This window comes from Pituophis catenifer, unplaced genomic scaffold, assembly GCF_029215685.1.
Source record: "Pituophis catenifer annectens isolate HBS135680 unplaced genomic scaffold, rPitCat1.0.hap2 SCAF_6, whole genome shotgun sequence".
In the NCBI taxonomy this organism is placed as follows: Eukaryota; Metazoa; Chordata; class Lepidosauria; order Squamata; family Colubridae; genus Pituophis; species Pituophis catenifer.
In genome coordinates, this window is record NW_027256886.1 from 38,362,676 (window position 1) to 38,382,962 (window position 20,287).

The 20,287-nt window shown below is 36.2% G+C and overlaps 1 protein-coding gene across 1 annotated transcript in view; it reads right to left on the reverse strand.

Annotated features, from left to right (window-relative positions):
* Window positions 1-20,287, reverse strand: part of TSPEAR (thrombospondin type laminin G domain and EAR repeats) — a 48,249-nt gene that overhangs the window by 20,132 nt on the left and 7,830 nt on the right. Inside the window, exons 2-5 of the mRNA XM_070945944.1 lie at window positions 18,885-18,959; window positions 5,825-6,045; window positions 2,173-2,411; window positions 1,064-1,154 (exon numbers count right to left, since the gene is read on the reverse strand). Of these exons, the coding sequence (XP_070802045.1) occupies window positions 1,064-1,154; window positions 2,173-2,411; window positions 5,825-6,045; window positions 18,885-18,959 (626 nt within the window). The remainder of the gene's footprint in view (window positions 1-1,063; window positions 1,155-2,172; window positions 2,412-5,824; window positions 6,046-18,884; window positions 18,960-20,287) is intronic.

The window sequence follows — 20,287 nt, forward strand, 5'->3', positions numbered from 1 at the left end:
GAAGTATCTAACGAGAACTAAATTCCACAGTTCCACCATGTTTTATATCTGTGTTTCTTTCTAATCTCAGATGCATTGCTTTGACTTTCAGATATCTTTAAGTGATATTTGCAGTGATGTTTCAGTATTTGGGTGACTCCGCATTGCTTTTGTATGCTTATCATCAAATGCCATCTTGTATTCCCTTTGATTATTTCTACACTATCCTCCCTAAATTCAAATCTATCTTGAACCAGATAAGTTTAGAAGAAGAAACAAGTTTATCTTTTGCTCAGTCATCCTCCCATTGCTAATCAGAGAAGGTACTTATGTTATTTGTTACAAAATCTGTTTGTTGCTGACTCACCTGAAAAATGGGCAAAAAAGAAATCCCCAGTAATCCCTAATAGAAGAGAAGTCATTCTGTCTGAAGTATCTGCAATTTATTTGGAAATACGGAGGAAAGTCATAGTGTTCTTATAGGATCACGATTTCAGTTCTGGGAAGAATAGAGCTGTTCATTTGATCTTGTGCAAAATTTTGTCTACACTGAAAGTTGTATGGTGTCTGAACACAATGGTTATTGTGGTTATTGGTTATTGCAGAAATTTAAATGCCTATATATAATATGGGAGTAGGGAGAAGAAAAGATCAGCATATTTGAAAAACAACAACCACACACAAGTGAGCATGGTGAAGAGAGCTCAAGAATGGTATGTAACAGTTGGAAAAGAAAGACAAAAAATGGGGAGTGAGGTAGACTTTAAAAGCTTTATGTGATAATTACAGCTAATTGGAACTCTACAGGGGAACTTTTCTGTACACTGGATTTCATCCTGATTTCTATTTCCAAAGTTATCCTGGGAACTATATTTTCATAGAGGGACTCTGAACACCTAACAATTCCATGGACTCTCATTGAACAGCAACTTCTCCGTGGAGAAGCTTTTGCAGAAAAACATATGAAATTAAAATAAATGGATAGGGGGAAATTGCAATCCAAATATAATAAGCAGGCTCAGAGGTAACCTAAGTATCTAGAACAGAGTCATTCAGAACAATGAAAATTAGAAGTTATACTTACAGTAAAGAAACCTTTTCTTCTTCTTCTATTTCCTATATAAAATCGAGTTCCTGTCATAGTCAAGAATGTTGGAAAAGCAGTATCTGCAATCCTAAAATAAGTGAAAAAGGAAGCTTATGTGAATCCAGGAATGCTAACTATAAAATCAAATACAGGATGAGAGCATTCTGATTTAAAACTCATTTGTGACTTAATTTTCTAGCATTAAGTTCAGTCTTCTCTCTTTCTGATTCTCTCTGCAATTCTTTCAAAGCTCATGCGAAATGTGCATTTCATAATGTATTCATTTTTATATTTGTTTGTTCAAATATATATAATTTCATACAGAATGCATTTTGTGGTATTGTTGTTGTTGCATGCACTTTGTGTACACTTTGTCTTTAAATATTTTTCATTTGAACTCACAAAATTGAGAAACCTGTGATAATAACATAGCTAGCACAGTAATTCATTTGCATGTGTAGGAACTGTCAGACAATCTGTATTTAATTGTCAATCAAACTAATTTTCTCCTCCTAGAGAACTTACAGTTGTGTGGGACTATTCTACAAAAGTGTCCATGCCTATTCAATGGCATATTATATTTTTAATGCCCCTACAACATTTTTTTGTTTGCCATTCTTTGAAAAGCCTGAGCTGACCAGACAATGATTATATTTAATTTACTTCACATAACATGATGTCTGTAATTCAGGGTATTAAGGATTAGGATTATTTGGGAGGAGGGGAGGCAATTCATCACTGTAGTACCCACATATTCATATGGATTTTTCCTTGCCTAAAAAATGTTCCTGTGCTATGAATATAAGTGATATGTGTATCAGTGCTCCTTGATTACTCTAACAGAATTATGACACCTATATCTTACGTCTTTGGTTAACTACTATATTTGCAACTGCATTTTCTAGATGATAAAGGATTGGGATGCTTCTTTGGGATACATGGGGAGTTGGGGGAAGAACCTGTGCTACTTAGGTGAGAAAATAAATGTTAAGAAATCAACATGAACCAAATGAACACCCAGCTGGGGTGTGCAAACCCCTTGCAGCCCTAACTCAGGGGTGGTGGTTAAGGTTAAATTACCCCTGAATTGTACGTGCTTCACGTACACATCTATGGGGATGCTGCAGTCCACAGTGAGAGAGAAGGAGCCTTGAGATACTGCCAATACAAGCGTATGCCACTGGTTGTCCGCCAAAAAGACATCCCGAAAAGTAATTTGTGTCTGCCAACCATTCAAAAGGTCTCTGCTCCAGAAGAGAAAGTGCAGTTTACTCTGTGAATATCGGAGTCCAAGTTGTAGCGTGTCACTGTTTTCATCCAAAACTGTGAAGATGTATTCATTTCTCTGAAAACATAGTTCATGAAACCAGTTAGCCTGGAAAGGCATTATTTCCTTATAATAGCTTTGGCATAGTTAGAATGCAGTAAAGCTGCATTGACTCTGGACTCAGAGGATTAAAAAATATAACAATTATTGTGACATTTGTTAAACACTGTGTACATATAAAAGGCCCTGATGCAATTTACTGGAATTCCAGTTATGCATATGCCCTATATACTCATGACCATTTTTACTCCTTTTTATTCACATCAATCTTCCTAATAAATCATAATTTAGACGAAGAATATTGAGGCCTGAGTTGACTTTTCTAGTTACCGTAGTTGACCTAGAGGGAAATGGGGTGTCCATATGTACTACTGCTAACCGTAATGATCAAAGATTTATACACATATCATCATGTACCCTCACTTAATATCCTCTCCCTGGAGACTTTCTGGTATAATACAAAATAGTGTCTCAGTAATGTGCTATAGTATACTCAGGAATATACTATAATGATTAAGAAATACATAGGATCAAGGCTGAGGATCTATTGAGAGCATGATCAGCACCAGAATCAAACTCACAAGATCCTTTCACCGTTTAATTCAATTCAGTAACAGAGTAACAGAGTTGGAAGATTGACAAGCTCAGTGTCTTAGCCACTGAGCCACCTAGTCAGGCCTATTCTTTTCTCCATTAAGTTTAATTTTCTATAACTGATCAATTTCTTCCCATCCCTGGGTTGGAGTAAACGAAAGCTCATTCATTATGAATAGTTCCAGGTGTATAAATAAGTAGCAATCATGCTAGTACCTTAAAAGACACTTCTGATATAATTTATTCATTGATTTTTGCCCTATTGTGACAGTAAATACATATAGTATCCTCTGCTTCTCCCCTACACAGTGACTATTAAGCCAGGGTAAAGATAGTTCAGGACGCCTCCAATCAAGGCAAAACAAACTGACTTTTCAAGGCATACATATGTTTTACAAATGAATTAAATCCTTCTTTAGAAATTTTTCATTCTTCCATAAACATTTTTTCATCATTTCATCAATATGTATTAGTCACTCTTGTAATATAGTACAATACTATTGTGTTTATTCACACACATACTCTAGTCGTGCATAGACATTAAAAGGTACTTTTGAAAGACTGCAAAAAGAACATAATTTGCCAAATAGATGAATGGTAAAACATTTCTGTTAAAACATTTTATTTATTTATTTATTTATTATTTTATTTTTTAAATTTTTATACCGCCTCCTCTCCCGAAGGACTCGGGGCGGTGAACAGCCGAAATTAAAAACACACAATACAAATATTAAAATACTTTAAAACGAAATTAAATTTATCTTTGGCTTCCCCAATTTAAAACCCCTTACCCATAAAATTCTCCAATTAAAAGATTTTTAACCCAGCCCGGCTTGCTGAAATAAAAAAGTCTTCAGGGCCCGGCGGAAGGTACGGAGGTCTGGGATCAGTTGTATCCCTGGGGGTAGCTCATTCCAGAGGGCGGGTGCCCCCACAGAGAAGGCTCTTCCTCGGGGGGTCGCTGGCCGACATTGCCTGACAGATGGCACCCTAAGGAGGCCCTCTCTGTGGGAGCGTATTGGCCGGTGGGAGGTTATCGGAGGCAGAAGGTGGTCTCGTAAATAACCGGTATTAATAATATATTAATATTAATATTAATATACTACCGGTATTTGTTTCGACCAGATGTATCGGATGCCTCAAAAACTCCTACAGTTTTGAACACATTAGCAAAAAATATTTTAGAGTTAAGGCAAGTCTGACATTTTATCAACAATTTAGAGCCAGTTTGGTCCAGTGGTTAAGACATCAGGCTAGAAAAAAAGAAAATGTGAGTTCAAATCCTGTGTTAGCCATGAAAGGCAGATGGGTGACCTTGGCCAGTCATTCACTGTCAGCTCAACCCACTTCATGAAGTTGTTGTTGTGAGGAAAATAGGAGGAAGGTGTGTTGGCCTTGAATGGCCAGAACTAACAGTATTTCAAGTGTGTCTGATAAGGACAGAGCAGAATGGAACTATTACTTTCCATGATCTAGATTTGATATTCCTGTTAATGTACCTGTGGAGAAAAAATGCCTTTTAATACTGTTGGCTCATGCTTAACTTGCAGTCAATTAGGATAACCAGATACTTTACGTGGGTGCTACTGCAGAGCCAGATTCTCTTCTATGCAATATTTGTGTCTTTCATTTTTCCTACCGAGATGCAGAAAAGTACATTTCTCCCTGTTAAATATAATCCTATTTATTTCAGCCCATTGCTTATGCTGATCTAGAGCTTTTTTCATCTCCTCGAAAGGGTTAGGTCCACTCTGCCAGCTATGTATCAGTCACACATTTGAAAATAATCCAGGTCATTGTTAAAATGTTGAACATGAGAGGGATCAGGACAAAGCCCTGTGGCCTTCCACTCCATTCTTTCTCCCAAGGTGAAGTGGAGTCTTTAGTGAGCAAAATCTGATTGCTTACTTAATCTACTTTAGTTAGCCAATTTGAAAGCCAATAAGATTCCAGATTGAATTTATGAATACATTCATATCTCTCCTATTCTGTTAACCCCTCAACATAGATTATATGGGTCTTCCCTTTACATTTACATTTTCACCCCAAGTTGGACTAAAAAAACCCCAATATCCAACATCAGTTAGCAAACTTGAAACCAAGAACAGATGTGAATCCATGTCTCTCAGTTTACCTACATTATACTAAATCAGTATTCTAAACCTTAACAACTTTAAGAGGTGTGGACCAACTTCAACCTGAGGGATCCTTAAAGTTGCTACGGTTGGGAAACACTGAACTAGAGTAACAATCTACTGCATTCTGCTTTCCCTTCTTTTGTGACTCCTGTTATTCCTAAATAAATCAGAGGGTTTACTTAGAAATAAGGCTCATTGACTCAGTTGGGGTTCATGTATAAATAAAGATTAATTTGGGATTAATCCTTAATTAATTTTGCTTCCTGTAGTTTCACAGCCCATAAAAGAAAAATCACTTTCAAACCTCAGGATGTTTCTCCAAGTTCTGTGTTCTCAAAGGGATGTAATTTTTAAAAATTAAGTTCAATCAATAAACACATATATCTTGTCATCTGTGACTAATGTGTATCGCTGCCTAAAGCCCTGAAAATTAAATTTTATAGGCTGCAGCATAATTTTGATAATAATACACAGGTACTATCAAGAATTTGAGTCTACTTTCATCCAAGCAAACATGTTTAAAGGTGTTCTTTTCACTGTTATTATGACATACTTAATTACCTGAGAGATTTTGTGAAGCTTGCTAAATTAATGAGATTATAACATCCAGAATTATAAACCAAATATACCAATACTACAGTAATCTTAATTTTGAAGAATAAAAATTCTGCTCTTGGATAAAATCTACCACATGCTTACCCTGAATTGCATGTGGGAAGTTTTTATAGTAAACACAATGGAGAATTCCTCTGGGAATAAGTCACAGTAAATGAAAATCCGTGATGCTGGAAAATTGAGGAAGCGAGGATTTGTTGCAGAAAGCTGGAAGCCACGTGCTCCTTGGATTTGAATCATTCGTATTCCACTTTTCACCCAGTTCAGAGGAACCACTTCAGAGAGAAGATCCAAGGGATGCAAGTCTATGCCAAAGAAAGCACCAAGTTAAATTACTGAAATTAGGGGAAGACAATAGGTTATTAAAAGAAAGCAACGAAATATCTTCTAGATGAGTCAAATGATGGGAAGGATTGATCAGCTATCAGCAAGGAGGAGACAAAAATGTCAGAGTTGTCTTAGCAAAAATAAGTGAAATATAATTAGAAGGGGCATAAGGCTGAAAGTGGATCAACAAATCTTATTTCTTTCCCTTGTACTGTATGTTTATTATTTATTAGTTTGATTTATATGCCGCCCTTCTCCAGAGATTCAGGGCGGCTTACAATGCTTTTAAGCAATAGCCTTCATACTTTTGTATATACCTGCTTAGTAGGGCTTTTTGGCCCCCTCCTAAGCAGTGTTCTTGGAAGGATGGAAGGCTGAGTCAACCTTGAGCTTGGTGAGAATTGAACTTGCAGTAATTGCAGGCAGCTGGCAGCTAAATACTATTTTAATAGTAGTTTAGTCCACTGCGCCACCAGGCTCTTATCCACTCATCTTATGTTGGACGAGTGGGTAGGTGGATGGATGGATGGATAGATAGGGTGCTGATGTGAGTACAGACATGCTGTATTGAACAAAATAGGAATGATTCCTATTTTGAGAATACATCACAACTTTGAGGCATTTTTTATTTGGCAACTTTAGAGTCATTCTTGCACAAAGCATTAAACATGAGATATGATGTTGCAAAATACTTTCTAATTTCTGAACATCCCCAAAGCATTATTTTGGAGAAACAAATATTTAAATAGATGGAACAAGATCCATACAATTGAACACTTGTTGTTGGTTACATTCATTAATAGATTGATTAAAATAATTTCTGAAATGAAACCACTGGTTCTCTCCTTATTGTATATTATACAATAGAATTATTTGCTTGTGTATTTATTTGTTTTCAGCTCTTATGTACCACTCCAGTTTAGCAGGACTCTTATATCTCTTTCTTCTAGTAAAAGAACTAAAAGACTAATAAAATAATTAACCAGAACAAGAAATAACAACAAATGTTACTAAGAAAGAAACTAAGGTCACTGAAAACAAAAACATTCAAACACAATCCACAATGGTGGTTATATTACATCCCTTTGCAGAGCTTTCTTTAAAAGATAAGTTTTAACTCCCACCAAAACTTCAACCTGTCTAATCTTGGGTTTAGTTCAATGGTGAAATCCAACCAGATCTATCCGGCTTGCATGAACCAGTAGTGCCAGCGGCGGGAGGCTCCACCCACCTGCTGGGACGTCATTACGTCCTGTTTTTGACCCTTTGTGCAGGCATGTGCGCGCACTCCCATTCCCGAACCGGTAGTGAAGGTAAGTGGATTTCACCACTGGCTAGCTGTTATTACTATGGCTACATAGATTTTGGCCAATACATGCAAATATTTCCAAATGTTATACCAAATAATTCCCAAACTTTATTCATAGAATAAAGCAAATCTGATGAAGATTCATATGGAGGGGTGAAAGAGGAAGCTAAATAGGCTTACAATTACATTAAAGTCACATTGACAAAAAACATCTGGAGAGTGCAGACAACATGTGAAGTTCATCTGCACTGTTTCCAACAAATCCTGCACAAAACATACTAGGAGGTCTTCCAGACAAAGGAACAGTCCTGGTACACATACAAGTTGATCACATGACTACACAATCCAGGAGTGGTGTTGATGTTTTGGTATCCTCTTTTGCCAGCAATGTTGTATCCGGGGGGCAGGAAAATACTAGTTCATGGCAGCAAATGCCACCTCAAGAATTATTTGAAGGAACAGCCTGTGCTCTCACTGTAGGAGTTTTTTTTATTTGCCTTCAGAGAGTCCATCAGAGCAGTCTGTGGACATAATTAGGTAAAGGACCACAAATTAAAAAGTCGTGGCATTGCTAGCATTAGAAGTTCTGAAGTCAACAGAACTGCTCATCCTAAAATATGGGGGGAAATTAATATTGTTTATCCATTATTTTTGTGAAGAGATGAAAGTGGTTAATGTTTAGACATCAGCCTCAATTGTTGTAGGGCTGAAATTTGTATATGATCTGAAGAGAAACCAGAATATTGTAAAGCATTCAGATACTGATTGGCAAGCAAACACTAGTTGACTGACAATTTTTGAAGCCATTGTCCAAAAAACGCAAATGATAGGTTTTGGCCATTTAAAGTACCCACAGTCATATAAATGTGCCCAATCATGATGTCCTAGAATCTGGAAGGAATTTGCAAATACTCAATGCAGCTCAAATAAATTTAAGCTACATTTCAAATTGCCTACAGATACGAATATCATAAGATTTGGATTCATTTAGTAATCCTGAAAATACCCACCTTTAGATTTCTTCACTTATTGATTACACCTGGAATATCGCATCCAGTTTTGGTCATCACATTACAAAAAAGATGTTGAGACTTTGGAAAAAGTGCAAAGAACAGCAATTAAGATGATTAAGGGCCTGCAGACAAAAACATATGAAGAACGGTTGCAGGAATTGGATATGACGAGTCTAGAGAAAAGAACTAGGGGTGACGTGATAGCAGTATTCCAGTATTTGAGGGGTTGCCACAAAGAAGAGGAGATCAAATTATTCTCCAAAGCGCCAGAAGGCAAGACAATAAACAATGGATGGAAACTAGTCATGGAGAGAAGCAACTTGGAATTAAGGAGAAACTTCCTAACATTGAGGACAATTAACCAGTGGAACAGCTTGCCTTCAGAAGTTGTAGGTGCTTCATCACTGGAGGTTTTTAAGAAAATTTTGAAGAGCCATCTATCTGAAATGGAATAGGGTCTCCTGCTTGAGCACAGAGTTGGACTAGAAGATCTCCAAGGTCCCTCCCAGCTCTATTCTGATTGACTAAAATTGAAATCATACCAGGATTCGATGTGATATGTGAATGTAACCTTGTTGGCCCATAACACACTTTTTATGACTTTCATGCTGTATAATGTATTACCTTTTTTAAAGCCTCAGTTTCAATTAATTGCTATGATTTGCCTATACAACTAAAAAGGAAAGCATAATCCTAAACCATTATAACAGCAACATCCCCAATAATGCTTCATTATTTCTTATGATGAAATTAAGGCTGGTTTTAATTAACCCAGTAACAACTGGAAATGCTAAGCTTTGGGACCAAAGTGTGTATTATGGAATAAAAGTTCCTCATTGTATATAAGTATGGAAGAGATGAAGCAAAACTGTGAACTTCTCAACTCCTTGCTATCCTTGTTTGGCAACTATCTTCTTGATCTTCTTTCAGATTTTAGAGCAGCCTTGCTTAACTTGGTACCCTTTTGAAGTGGTTTTCGATTCTCACTGCTTTGAATCTGCTTTGAGTATTTTGTGGAGAAGTGCTTTGCAAGGAATGACAGGAATTAAAATCCAACATATTTGGAGAGCACCAGGTTAGGAAAAGCTGATCTAAAATCAGAAAGATGATCATGTCCCCAACCAAAAGGCACACTGGTCTCTTTCTATGTCATTGGGAATTCAGGAAAATCACTGTTCCTTCCCATCATATACTGTAGAGAGAAGCCTGTAACCATAAACGTATCAGAACTTTTAATTGAAACACCTGAATCTGGATGCAAGTGATCTTGTCCCATGAGTTCATATATACTAGGATTTCTCAAACCTGGATAGATTACCAAAAATTGAGTATTTTTTTTTCTTTGGATAACGGCAAACAAATCTATTGCCCAATCACAACAAGGCCTTTAAAATAAGGACTATCTGATAAGCAGTTTGGGGTAATGAAGGAAAAAGTTGGGAAAGCAGTGATATATACAATACCTCAGTAGAAATTTGTCTTCTGTTTTCTGCATTTATTTATCATTTTCAGATCTGCAGTTTTGATTTCTATAACAAATGGAAAGAAGACTTGTCTACAGCAAATTGGAACTACTCTTTGTTCTTTTGCATTTTGAAAATTGCATGTCATATTGATAGTTGGAATAAATGGGACAGATTGGGCTGGGTAAAAGCAGATGTCAGGGCCACTTTGAAATGGAATCTATGATGTGTATTAATTTCCTGCCACTCCTTCTAGAATACCTTGAAGGAAATCAGTTGGACAGATAGGGATTCAGTTGAATTCTATATCTTTATACGAAGTAAATAGCTATGAAATGCTATATGCTATATATAAATGTTATGCTAAGTGAAGAACTAAGCCATGGTTCTTATTATCTGGAAAGCTTAACCAGAAAGCTGCCACTATCCATTTTGTTTTGCAATCAAACTGATTCACTTGGAAACTTGTTCTGTATCTCAAGGACTTTGAACAGAAGAAAACCAACTGCTATGGTTCTTACACAAATTTTCATACAAAAACTATGATTCTGCAATGCAGATTTAGTACCAGTTCTCATTCTTATAAAGGAAATTCATGTCTTTGATTTTGATTTCATTTATCTCATGGATTGTTTGAACACACAATGTAGAACAGCCTTATATGAATGGAGGGCACTTTCCACATGCAAAATAATTTTTTCATATTTTTTATAAATACTTCACAATTTTGACTTCTGGGAATGGTAATTTCTCTTAATCACTCTAAGTAGAAAGTTATGGGAACTCTAGCCCCAAATCTATGTAAGACAAGAGATTGGAAAAGGTTGAAATAAATCATTTGAAATAGGTCTGTGCTAACATTCAAAAGCATGTTAAGCATGATGATTAGTGTTATGCATTACTAAATGAAGTTATGCATTAATTATGCATGCTCCCAGACTCATGTTTCAAAGGACATGACTACTTTACCATTTAAAAGAGAATATTTCAAGTGTTAAAGGAGTCATGTCCTTTGGAACTGTAGACTACGTGTCTGGGTATATGCGTAATTCCAGCACAAGTGCTTCCTGTGCATGCACAAACACAGTTTAAGTTTCCTCTGAAACAATCATATAAACCAGGGGTGTCAAACTCAATTTCATTGAGGCTGCATCAGGGTTGTGTTTGACCTTGGGGGGCCGGAGTGGGTCTGGCCAAGGTGGGCATGGTCAGCTTGATATCACTCGTGTCGGCAGCACCTGTGGTGGCCCGAGCACTCTGCCAGCGAAAATGGGCTCCTGAGTTGTTTTCAGCTGCGACAGCCTCCTGCAACCCTCTACCAGTGAAAACGGAGCTTGGGAATGCTGCCCATTGCCCTCCCGAGCTCCGTTTTTGCTGGCAGGGGCACCATGGGCTGGTCCTTTGCTATTTCTAGGGCAGCCCTGTGGGCCAGATCTAAGCACTCTGTGGGCTGGATCTGGCCCCTGGGCCTTGAGTTTGACACCCCTGATATAAACATTTCAAGGAACCAGCAGCTGTAACATATCCAGAAATATGTTAACACACTGTAAGAAGCACTGTTTTAATACAAATATAATAAGTCATCCTCAGAATAGCACCTAACTATAATCTCAAGATTATAGTGTTCAATGCACTAGGAAAATGAAAGAACCTGTGCCCTCCCCATTTCACAATTTTCCTAGCCACGATCTTTCAAAACAAAGATTATTTGTGTTGAGTGTATTGAGAAAATTATGGTCTAAATCCAAAACTTCTGAAGGGGAAAAACATAAACATTTAAATTAGCTAAATAAAATCATTTTGTGCTGGAAAATTGGTTTCATTGTTCTTGGTTCTGGGCATTAAGTTCCTTCCTAACCAACCAAAGCATTCAGTTCTCCATGAAAACAATGACTGTGGTAGGTTATCTCAAAGACTTTGCCCACCACTGTTGTCTGTGGCTTTAAGACTGATTCCTCAGCAATGGAAAAACAGCTCTTTCTCATAATGATGTAAAATAAAAGGCAAAGCAATCTTTTTCAGTGTACCTCCCATATTACAGAGACTTCCTTAATAATTGAAACCAGCCAAGGATTATGCAGAATTTCATGAACTATTACAGAAGAACAGCTGAGATATCTGAGAGAAAGTTTGGCAGCTTATACTGTGAAAATTCTGGCTAGGACCCTCTTTCCCTTTTAACAGAGGATGCTCACTTCATACAGATCAAGGGAATGCTTGGGGCAGCATTTTCAAAAGTTCTCAATTTACAGAAGAGTCAAAACCTTTTTGCAAAGCAAATGAGATTGTGTCTCCAAAAGTGGCTTTCCTTAATAGTAGATATGATAAAGTGAGAAGGGGGTAAAACTGCCTTGCAGCATACTTTTAAAAAACCTGTGGACATATCATTCCAAAGCTTATATAACCTTCCTCATAACAGTCTCTAACTCAACTCCTGTTTAAATATGATTCAGAATACATTGTATTGCTATACATCAGTGTTTCTCAACCCCAGCAACTGTATGGATGTTAATTCCCAGAATTTCCCAGGCAGGGCTGGCTGAGGAATTCTGAAAGTTGAAATCTATACATCTTTAAAGTATTGAAGTTGAGAAATACTGCTGGACATAGGGCTTACCAAATAGGGTTTTTTATGCTAAAACAAGGGAACAGTGAGCAGGATCATTAGAAACCATATAGTATGGTATCCAACTAGTGCAGCCTTTCCCAAAACGGATACCTTGAGATGTGTCAGACCACAATTTGCATTACCCTCAGCCAGTTCCACCATAGCTGGGGAAGGAAGTCATAACCCAGCATATAAAATCATAAGATCACAAAACTGGAAAGACCATCAAATCCCATCCTCTGCTCAGATTAAACCATCCCCATCAGATTGTTGTGAGCCTACACATAAAAATATCTTCTGAAGAGATAGTCCTCATCTCCCCTTGCTAATTGGTTCTACTATCAAAATACTTTTTCTGATGTTTGGCCAAAATCTGTTAGTCGGTGGCTGGATGTTCAGTACTTTGGAACAATAGAAAATAGGTCTTGACTTTCTTCTTAACAATGCCCTCTAAGTGCTTCCAAAGAGCTGTCATATTTCTTCTAAGGTGCATTGTTTTCAAGGTTATCTGGTTCCCTTGGTCTTTCTACTGTACATAACAAATAGTTTCCAGATCTGATCATCAAGTTGTTCTTCTCTGTATTTATTCCAGTTTCTTGGTATCTTTCTTAAATGGTGGTGCCAAAACTAGTCCATTATTTGAGGTCATATCTGACTAATTCAAAAATAATGTAGAATGATTCTTTTCTTGATTTGCAAGCATATTTCCTTCTATGAATTTAAAATTTGTTTATCGTTTAGTCGATTTATATTCAGTCAGTGCTCAAGTACATTTGCAAAATCCTTTTCATCTGGACTGTCACCAAGCCTGAGAGCTCTCATTTAGCATTATGAATTAATTTCTAAGTGAAGAACTTAACTTCTCCCCTTCTAAATTATATTCTTTTATTTTCAGTCCACTTCTCTAATTTTAGCTAATCCCTACAATTTTGTATCATCTGTGACTATTACAAGCATTACTGCTACATCCAGCCAAACCATTGATGAAAATATTGAAGAGTATCAGGCCAAGCACCTATAGAACCTCATTTGAAATCTAATTTAAAAAGAAACTAGGCTACAAGTGAGTATTCTTTGAGTACCATTTTCAAGTTATCTGTAATTCCACCTAATGGGTATGCCACATAGTATCTAAAGCTTGCTTGAACTCATAACGTCCCAGTTTGTAACCTGATATTTAACCACAATACCAAATAGGCTCTACTACCACATGCATAACCAGCTTGATAATCAATATCATGATATTCTTATGAGCTGCTATGCTGAAGTCAAGATATATATCAGGAGGACATCCATTTGGGAAAGGCTAAAATAGGAAGTTCCAGTGATTCTATCTCTCCTGTTATGTCAGTCTGTTCATAACCGTTATTTACTTCTGTTCTATATTCTTTGTCTGTGTTTGAGCAACCAATACAAATTTATACTGCTTACTTTCCAACTTTTCAATTTTTTTGATTAACCACGAATCAGTTCAAACGTATAATTTGCTTGTTTTGATTCAGCAATCACCTGTTGCTGATTTTTCTGGGCAAATGGTGAAGGTAGCACATAGTTCCATTCATTATTGTAAGATTCTTTATTCTTACTAAGATATATTTCCACAGCTGCTTCTTTATCTGCCCTCAACTCACAGCCACAAATGAAGTAACACAGAAATTCTGCATTATGCATTTTAAGACAGTAATGTTTTGGATCTCTCTATTTCTTAATCTATTATCATATTTTGAATTATGTTTATCCACCTTTTTTTAGCAAATCACAAATTCATTAACATTCAAATTAAAGACACTTGGATTCTAAAATATCTGGGTTCCCATATGAACTGTATGAAAAATATATACAAAAAGCACACGAGCAAAGGAAAGGATGTGCTTAACACATCACTAGTGAAAGCATTCAGGAAACATAAAGTTACATTTGTGTAATGCAAAGCTGTTTCATTTTAATACCATTAGTCTACTGATGTGTAGTCTTCTGATACACAACCAATCATTGCAGTGAACATCTGTAGAGAGATAGTGATTGAGGCACTCAATTGGTGCGCTAAAGGAATTCTGCAGAATGTTAGGGAGAATCAGCATTTCATATATCAACATGCCAGCTACTAACTCCCTGGGTAGCTGATAAGGTCTTACAAGATAGAGGCAATACTGCAGACACTTTATTCCTTTAATAAGGATTCAGCTGATCTCAGATGTAGACAAACTGGTTCATTTCTCCTGCTGAGTATGTTTAATTCTTTAAAATTAAGCTTCTGAACATATTATAAAACCATAGGAAGCTGTGTTGAGAAGACTGTTGGAATACTGAGCAGACCATGACTTCAGAAATGTTATTCAAAGCATGAGTTGAGCGTGCACACTTTCTATATAATCATGATTAATAATATTGTTACTCACTGTAACAATTTCAATACTGAAGATGATTCAATTATATTTTCTCAAAGGAACTATTTTGTTATAAAATATTGAATTTGTTTTATGAATAATTAAAAGCATTTATTTTTGCCCACAGATCTTTCATATATTTCCTCCATATTTTGCAGACTATAGTTGGCTGTGTGTCAAAAGTTCTTGCTAAGTATTAATGACATCAAAAGAGGCCAGAAACACAACACATTAAGGCTTGCCTATTTATGTCCTGCATTAATTTCTTCTTCTTTAGAAAGTCAAGAAAATCAAGAACAGAAATAAGTATAAGTTAAAAAATGGACATTTTTCTGACATAAATTGTGGCTAATTGTTCTGTAAAAGAGGGGAACTGAGAAGTTCTAATAAGAATTATATATGAGTTGACATTATTAGTTCAATATTGTTTGTTATAATCCTGGTTGCAGATTTAGCTTCATCAAGCTAAAGTGAAGTCAAGGTAAATTGATATCACATTGAATTAAATGGATATACCAGAATAGAATAGAATAGAATAGAATAGAATAGAATAGAATAGAATAGAATAGAATAGAATGGAATGGAATGGAATGGAGTGGAGTGGAGTGGAGTGGAGTGGAGTGGAGTGGAGTGGAGTGGAGTGGAGTGGAGTGGAGTGGAGTGGAGTAGAGTAGAATAGAGTAGAGTAGAACAGAAAAGAACAGAACAGAACAGAACAGAACAGAACAGAACAGAACAGAACAGAATAGAATAACAGAGTTAGAAGGAACTTTGGAGGTCTTCTAGTCCAACCCCCTGTTAGGCAGGAAACCCTACACCACTTCAGATAAATGGTTATCCAACATCTTCTTAAAAACTTCCAGTGTTGTTTATAAATAAATAAAGTTTAACCCTAATCTATATTTCTATTACACTTACGGATTTATTTATTTATTTATTTGCATTATCATGTCCTGCATGTTTAATATTTCACCTTTGATTTGATACATTCACACAGAGGATGCAGATCTAAATAAACCTGATAATTTATTCTTCATCTTAAAAATGGGGATAGCACAAATCATAAAGTATTTCATGGTGATTTCATAAGCTTCCAGTTTATGAAATACAGCATCAAATTGGTAAGAGAGAAAATACTGATGATCACTCAGGTTACGCTCAAGTCTAAATTAGAACCCTAAAGAAGTCTGAAATTACCACCACACAAAATCCATTCATAGGAAGGGGTAAAATATGAAATTAGTATACTGATGTATTATTGTGTTTTAGTGTTACACACTAATATTTATGTTTGCATTAGAGAAAAGATTTCTGGCTTAAAAGATCATCTTTATGCTATGGAGATTCTTTCTTTCACCTTTTCCCTGGATGTATTTTAAATAATTACAGATTTCAACTGTCACCATGACATAGTTTATAGTGACTATGACTTCAAAAAATAAACATCCAGAAGTGATAAGCAGACAATTATTTGAAACATTTAGGAGAAGATCTAGCAAAAAGGTGAAATCAAGCTAAGACTGCATATCTCTAAAGATTGCTCCAACATTACAATATAAAAGTATAAATCATGTTTTGATGTAACAATGAAAAACAATACCACTTGTCTTTATATCTTAGAGTAAGAGCTTCAGATATGGAAGATTCTTGCTTTATTATAGGAATAATGTAAAGTTTACTGAATAATGTAATTTGGCTTTTTACACTGTTTTGTTTTTCTTTATCTTGGGTCAGCTGTAAGGTGACTGACTAAACATGTGATTCAATTACGTGAATCATAAAATTTAGAGAAGCAAAATGACATTTGTCCATAGAGAGAGTAAAAAAAAAAAATCAGTTGTTATTCATTATTGGAATTTTGTTGCATTTTTAGTTTCAAGGACAAGAAAAATGCTTTGCATAATTCAATTGAATTTCAAGAGCAACTGAATCTATTCTTATTTCTGTGATATGGTTGTCCAAACTGATTCTGAGGATTTCATTTTTTTATTGTGAAGACATCAAAAGCAATTGTTCAAAATTGTTTACAGACCAATGTGAGAAGTTGGGTAAAATTCAAGAGAAATGCAGGATGGCTTTAGAAGTGAATTTACATAGGAGAACTATGTTATGGTAGCAAAAAAATCAACAGCCTTGTAGCACCTTTTCCAGCTAACATTTTTTTATTAAAAGACATAGATTTTTGAGCGATACCTCACCAAATCTTATGCCTTTTAATAACATTTGTCAATTAAGCAAGATGCTACCAGATACTTGAAAAGGAGTAAGTATTCAAGTTTTTAGTGGAACGTATTTATATAATTAGGGTTGAATTCAAATGCTAGCGTATGAATTCTGCATTCTTGTTCACATCTGCAAAAAGAAAAACAGCTGTAATGGTGTTTTTAACTTGGATTAATAACTCCAAAACAGCAGAAACAGAGAAAACTGAGCTTCTAAAGTAAGATTACTTTCAATGTAATAAAATTGCTCTACAGATGTTTTATATTTTAGAAATTAATGTAAATTTCTCCTCCAGATATTAATGTGTAATAATATTTTAAAATCTCTTTAGGTTTTTAGCTGTGTGCTTAAAAATTGTAGAGCTGTCCTTCCCCATCTATTCAGAAAGTAAATGTTCATATTCCTCATTTATAATAATATAGTTATGTGCTATGCATTAATATCTAATCTGATGTACCTTCTGTGCAGGAATTTTGTAACATGTGAACTAACAATGCCTTCATTAAAGTAGACGTAATATCTGAATTGCAAGCAAAATCTCAGAAGAAATTATTTTAAAAGGAGGAGAAGGTAGAAAGATTAAAATACCAGCAGGAGGAGAATCTTAAACAAATGCTAAGTATGAAATTATTAATGCAATAAAATTGCCCAACATGTTTTAACAAACATTTCCATTAGAGGTGAGAGCTATGGGGGTCTTCTTTGCATATGAAATTAATTATATATTAATTGTTATAATACATGCTTCTATAGGATGAGAAAAGAAGGAAAAGAAAGGAAAGCTTTCAAGTAAAAGCCAGTTTAGTATCGCTGTTATCAGTATGGCTAAAAACAGGATAAACTTCAATAGCCACATGGATGAAGAGATTCAAGCTTTTATACTTCCAGTAACCTAGATTTGAAAATAAAGCTGCCTGGACAAAAAAATAGAAAGGGGGAGCATTTTTTTTCTTTGAAAATACTAAGAGGGTTTTCTACCAATGGCATTTCTGTATGTTTATTAAGATTATAGACCTAAACACAATACAAGGATAAAGTCTTATTGAATACAGCAAGGGTTATTTCTGAGTCAACATTCAACACTGGGCATTGACTGCACTATAACTTTTCTTTTCTTTTCTTGAACTGAAATTGCTGATTATGATGAATAGCTGTAGGGACAATGAAATCTCAGAAGATTCATCAAAAGAACTCTCAATAGTTAGATAACACCACCAAACATAAAGATCCAACTCAGCCAATCCAGTGGTAGCATTTCCTCCTACTCAATAAGAATCTCTTTATCTTGTTCACCTTAAATAAAATCTGACCTTGAAGAATTCCCGGACTGCAATGATTTATGAATTATGCATGAATTGTGCATGTGATTTCTCTGCTGTCCCAACTAAACTGAACACAGCAAGGCAAATTGCTTCACTTCTATCCGCCCTTTAACCAACCAAACCAGGAGACATACCTATAATGTCTACATCATCCTACTTTCCTAGATAAAGAGATCAAAGCTTATAGATTAGACATATATGGTATTGCTACATTTGTATGTAGGGAGCTTTACAACCTGACCTTGTATTTAGCTTTAGAAAGCAACTATTTTTAGAGAATAACGGACTGTGGCCATTCCTTCCACTTCTTTTGCAAAGGAGGATATCCAGTAGTAGGATTCAGCCAGTTCGCACCGCTTTGGGAGAACCAGTTGTTAACTTTCTTTCAGTTTGGCAAACTGGTTGTTGGAATAAATCATTAGGGCAGAGAACCGGTTGTTAAATTATTTGAATACCACCACTGAGGATATCTATTGATGTTCCAGCTCTTACCTGTGCAATGCTCCCATGATTTTCCTCCTCTGGCCAAGGATGGCTCAATCCGGAAGTGCAGCAGCACAGTCCAAACTAGTAGCAAAGCAGACATTAGGGAACTTTGTCAGCAGGCCCATGCAGAGGTACCTTCCTGGTCATCATTTAGCCGCCTCATCCTAAACCTCTCTCTGGCCTGGAAATTTTGCAAGCACAACTTGAGGATGCCACATGGCCTGAGACCTAAGACTCCACAGGAGGGGTTACTCTCTTTGCCAGTCCACCTGAAATAGTCCCCCCACCAGTCTTACTCAGACCAATAAATTTTGGCCAAGCTAGCCGCTGCTAGGTTAAAGATATTAAGACCTCCATGATGAAGGGAGAAAGCCTAAGATGTGAGTGATCCTCAGCTGGCTGATGTCTAACTGCTGAAATGCCCCATCCTGAAAGAACAGAGACCTCCCACCGACCACAAAGTCAGCCACAGCAGGAGGCTGCAGTTAAAGACATTTAAATATAAAAAGAAAAAACAAGTCTGAAAAAAAGAGGAGGAGGTGGAGTTTACTGCCTTGGGGAACTTTTCATCTTTGCCCAGCCCTCTTAAGGCTGGCTTTTAAACAGAGGAATTTCCCTCGCCAAGAGAGCCACTGCTGAGGGAAAGCAGGCAAAATAAAGGAGGTGTTTAGCTCTCTGTACACCTGAATTCATCATCTGCTATAATGCAGTGAGCCCAGATTGAGACAGTGTGCGTGCTTCGGGTGGGGGAAAAGTTTGTGCACACATGGCTTGTTTTCCAAGGCTTATAATTATCTCTCCCCTAAAACACAGCCTTGTTTTGCAAAATAAAAAAATAGAAATTTAAGAACAAATGGACCCTACTTCATAGCAGCAATATTGTTGCAGTTACAGGAATTTAATGCCTTTCTAAACACTAACAATTTTTAATCTGGAATCTGTGACTAGAAAACAAAGGAAAAAGGTTTCAGCAGAAAAAGAGTCATTTAAACTGAAGTCAGTCAAGCAGTAAACTTCCATTCAATAAGGAGCTACCTGTATGTGCTGAGTATTCCACCAGGTTGCCAACAATGGGAGATTCATGGAAAAGCAGCTATTGTAGAAAACATCAGTCTTGAGAAACTATTAGAGTCATATATTACAAATTACAGTAACATATTGTAGAAAGTTAGCATCCACCCCTCTCCTAGAATGAAATATTCTAGGGAATATTAAAAAGGCAGAATATTTTTCCTAAAAAAGAAATTAAAATCTTAAAGGAAACAGAAACAAAAGACTCCAGATCCCTGCCCCCAGCAGATATTTTGGTGCCAACTTATCCACAAGACAAAAGACTGGATCAGTCCATCTACAAAACAAAAGACCTCAGCTCCAGGATGATGGGATTATCCTTCAGGACAAAGCCAATC